This window comes from Cornus florida, unplaced genomic scaffold, assembly GCF_030987335.1.
Source record: "Cornus florida cultivar Cherokee Brave unplaced genomic scaffold, ASM3098733v1 CherokeeBrave_3.0.0_Hap2_Chr10, whole genome shotgun sequence".
NCBI lineage: Eukaryota > Viridiplantae > Streptophyta > Magnoliopsida > Cornales > Cornaceae > Cornus > Cornus florida.
The window spans coordinates 102,422,346-102,426,770 of NW_026775580.1; the positions used below are offsets into that span (position 1 = coordinate 102,422,346).

General features: G+C 36.1%; 1 protein-coding gene across 1 annotated transcript; it reads right to left on the bottom strand.

The window, feature by feature from the left end:
• Positions 1-1,040: 1,040 nt before the first annotated feature.
• Positions 1,041-2,800, bottom strand: LOC132279554 (protein RGF1 INDUCIBLE TRANSCRIPTION FACTOR 1). The gene is made up of 5 exons (XM_059781569.1): positions 2,518-2,800; positions 2,242-2,418; positions 2,053-2,127; positions 1,818-1,958; positions 1,041-1,691 (listed from the first exon to the last, which is right to left on the bottom strand). Exons 1-5 carry the CDS (start codon positions 2,518-2,520, stop codon positions 1,329-1,331), a joined length of 759 nt encoding a protein of 252 aa, XP_059637552.1. The 5' UTR covers positions 2,521-2,800; the 3' UTR covers positions 1,041-1,328.
• Positions 2,801-4,425: the final 1,625 nt, after the last annotated feature.

Below are 4,425 nucleotides of genomic sequence, written 5' to 3' on the forward strand. Positions count from 1 at the left end.
TTTCAATACATTCAAAAATTTTAGAAAAATGATTCTTAGACCCCTATTTGTATAGTAGTAGAGTACAAAAACCCTATCGGTTAGATTCTTCGGCCACGCAAATAGCCGTAAATGGCATTACCCAAAGTTTTAAAGTGTTAGAAATGAGACAATGACTAATGCGCATACATGGATGCATGGTAATATAATACAAACATATGAGGTAGGGAAGTATATGTAACAAGCTCCCAATAAACATAGACTAATAATTAAAAACACTAACAATTAAAAATTAGACAGTTTCCCTTCTCAAGAAAGAAGGAAAAGACCTTGGGGAAGGAAAACAGTTGGTAATTAATTAAAATAGCTTTTTTATATTTTGTCATTATTCTGTTCTTGGGAAGAAGAGAAGGAAACAAAGAAAAATGAGGAAAGAAACAAAAAAGAAGGAAAGCCTGTTGGGTTTTGCAAATCTAGGATTTCCATCAACATTGGTGGGTCATGGTGTGCTCACTGTAACCATTGATTCTAGGGTTTCTGCTTCCAAACACAACCTCAGTCCCAATATTTGCTAAATATTGTCTTCTTCTTCCATATGTCTTACAAGTTCAGCTAAATGTGATGAATAATATATATATACACACATACATAAAAATTACACAATTACACACAATTTACAAAGTTACGCCCTCGTAAACATTACTCCCTCTATTTTGAGACAGAGAGAGTATTATTTCTAAGCAGTGACAAAACATTCTAGTGATCCCTTTCAATTATGGGTGGTGGTCCTACAAGTTGTGTCAATGAAAACCCAAATTTAATTTCAACAATCATAAGCAGACCAAACACAGCAATCAAATTGCAATAAATTAACAATGGACCAGTCTAATTCAAAGAACAATTCAATTATACCCCTCCTAAACATTCTAGTGATCCCTTTCAATTATGGGTGGTGGTCCTACAAGTTGTGTCAATGAAAACCCAAATTTAATTTCAACAATCATAAGCAGACCAAACACAGCAATCAAATTGCAATAAATTAACAACGGACCAGTCTAATTCAAAGAACAATTCAATTATACCCCTCCTACTCTAGAACACCAAACAAATTAAAAGGGAAACAATCACACGGGTATATTGTCACACTATAACTTTGTAAACAATAAAAACATTGCAATTCAACACAAATCTACAAAAGAAAGAGAGAGTGTTTCACTCTGTGCTCTACAAAATTAGGAGGGGGTTTCAAATTCTTTCATCCCTAAAAAGACCTTGGGAATACAATTCAATACCATATATGTTTTTATGTCCCAAACCTCCTCACTTCCTTTCTCTCTTCCGTACACAAATTAATAAAGTGGTGAGCGGTGAGGCGTACCCTTCCGGCGATTCATCATAGCCACCGAGATTTCCGTCACCGACGAATATATTGGCCGACACGCCGCCCGAAAAGCCGACAAGCTGCTTCGCTTCTTCCTCACAATCTCCGTTGTGGCGGTGCAAGCAACAGTCCTGCAATCGATTCCACCGCCGGCGGTGGCGGTGGTGCCGCTGCCGCTCGACCCGGAGGACGTCCTGAAAGACCCGGACGGTTCAAGAACCGAGTCTGGCGTCATTTGGCCGTCGTCCAAGCCCGGTTCAGGCAACGTAAGGTACTTGCACTCGAAGATATACTTTGAGAGCCCACCCGCAGTTCTCAGTATATGTTGAAGCTGTGAGAAAAGCAAGACCGACCCAGATGAGAATAGGTGAAATTAAAAAATGGGTAAGAGAGAGAATCGGAAATCATGGAGGTTTTGCCGAGCTGTCAGAAAATTAGGGTTTGGGGGGGTATGTACCTTGCAGGAGAGAGAACAGAAGATGTATGGGTGTTGCAGACCCCTGTCGCAGGTGATGCAGATGTTGCCGGAGCCTCGGAATGGCCGAGTCTGTGGCCTTTGATTTAAAAATACCACTTTAGCACTGTTTGTGGTGTAAGACTGTAAAAAGAAGAAAAACCCATTTAATTTTGTTTTAAAAGAGTATTTAAAGAACAACTCAGCAATGGTACTTTTTAAAATTTGAAATTCTTACTTGAACAAGAGCGCAGTCCATCAATTTCTCAGCATCACCCAACCTTATAACATCATGGTACACATACCTTCTTATCTGAAATCAAAATTTGAAATCATACATACATATATAGAGAGAGAGAGAATTGAAGAAGGTGAGATGGGGTTTAATTAATTTGATGATTTATGTTGGGAAATTAAAGAGAGAGACCTGTAAAAGTCGGTGAGAGCGATGAGGAGACAAGCAGTGAGGGCAAATACTCTCGCAACAGTCCAAGCAATAAACGTTTTTTTCATTCTTCTTTGCCTCTTCATGAATTACACAGGCGTTGAAGAACTTCTCACTCAGAAGGACTTCAAGCCACCGAGGAAGATGTGAATAATCCAACTGTGAGCCAAAACAACAATTCAATAAGTTTTCAAATACAAATTCAGGCACCCAAATAAACCCAGTTCTAGAGAGAGAAAGTAGACAGAAAAAACTCACCATCTTCAATTCGTTATTGAACTTCGGCAGAGGGAGAGAGAGAGAGAGAGGCTAATACGGCTAGGTTTTATAGAGAAAGGACTAGTGGAGTTGCCATCACCACGAAACAAGGATAGAGAGAGAGAGGGGAAAAGAAACGGCGCCTGCAACTGATACTACTGCTACTGTTACCAATGAAATAACAGGAGTAGAGAGAGACACACACAGAGAGGGGGGCTGGCCTCACTTTAAAGAAGGGGTGGTGGTATATGTACTGTAGTGTATTGTGTACTGTAGTATTATATTTTCTATATAAGCATATATATATACATTATATATATATATATATATATATATATATATTCACAGAACAAAATATCCACAATTTGACATCAGAATTGAATAGAGAAAGCAAACTTCTCTGAGTTCTCTCTAATCCATTTAAAGGGAGAAAAAAAAAAATTTTGAAGTTGTGATTCAATTATAATGCCATCTTTAAATCATGAAAATAGCAACCTTTCATTACATTACATGTTTATAACTCTGACCATATGGTTCTCTGTCTATGGTTGGCTTTCTCTCTCTGCTGGCTAGTCTCTCTCCTCTCTATGCTCTCTAATGTGACAAGACCAAAGATGCTGACTTTTCTCACTTCTCGGTGAAAAACAGTAAAAAAGATAGGGGAAGTAGCTAGGGTTTTAAAAGGTGACCATTTTTGAGATGACAAATGTATGCATAATCTTTGTGGGATATGTGATATGTCCAAATCGTCCTCCAAGAGATAAGTAAAAGACAGCAAGTTTAGCTGGAAGAGTTATCAGGTTCACTATTGTTTGTTATGGTTATTATCATTTGAAATATTTTGAATTTTCTTAGGTTAATTTTGTGGAGGAAGAATATTTTGATGGGGAAATTATAAAATCATTTCATGTTATTAGTCCCATTTTTTTTTTCCTTCTTTTTTTATTTAAAATTTTTTTTAATCTTGCAATTTAGACCGAAACAATTAATCGGTAAGGCTAAAACTCGAACAAAATAGTTTTTAGCCATTTTATTAATGGATTCTATGTCAATACATCAAACGATTACAACTCGAATTTTTTAGTCATTTTAGCAATGAATCCAATGTCGTTGCATCATACGGCTAGAACTCTTTCAACGTGCTGTTTTTATTTCACTTGACCAATCATTCTATGGTGTGATTTGAATTTTCTATGTTTAAAAACTTAATATTTGTATAGGAATAATATTCTGATGGGGGAAATTATAAAATCATTTAATGTTGTTAGTCCCATTTAAACTCTATGTGAATCCAGCAATTTGGACCAAAACAATTAGTTGAGAAGGCTAAAACTCGGACAAAATAATTTTAACTATTTTATCATTGGATTCCATGCATCAAATGGTCGAAATGGAACAAAATAATTTTAGCCGTTTTATCAATGGATTCTATATCAATGCATCTAACAGCTACAACTCGTACAAAATAGTTTTTACTGTTTAATAAGTAGATTCCTTATCAACACATCAAATGGCTACTTATTTCACTTCACAAATCATTTTATATGGTATTTCAAAGATATATATATATATATATATTATCAATATAGTATTTCAAAGACACATTTTATAATTATAGAAGGTTGCTGTTACTAAATGTAATTAAATTTCTAGTCAAAGTAGTTATTGAGGGGAAGTGTGAAAGCACTAAAAAGGGCACAGAATTGGACACCCCTTCACCATAATGGAGCCAGGGCCAGCTCTTTTGTTTTATTTCTTCTTTAGTAATGGTCATGCATTCCAAAGCAACACCTGGGAACCATACTAAGCACTATTTTCATATTTCTATGGAGTGCACAAAAATTTCGTCTACAATTTCACCACATGTTCAAGGACAAGGAGATTGACAAACAAATAAAGAAGTCCATT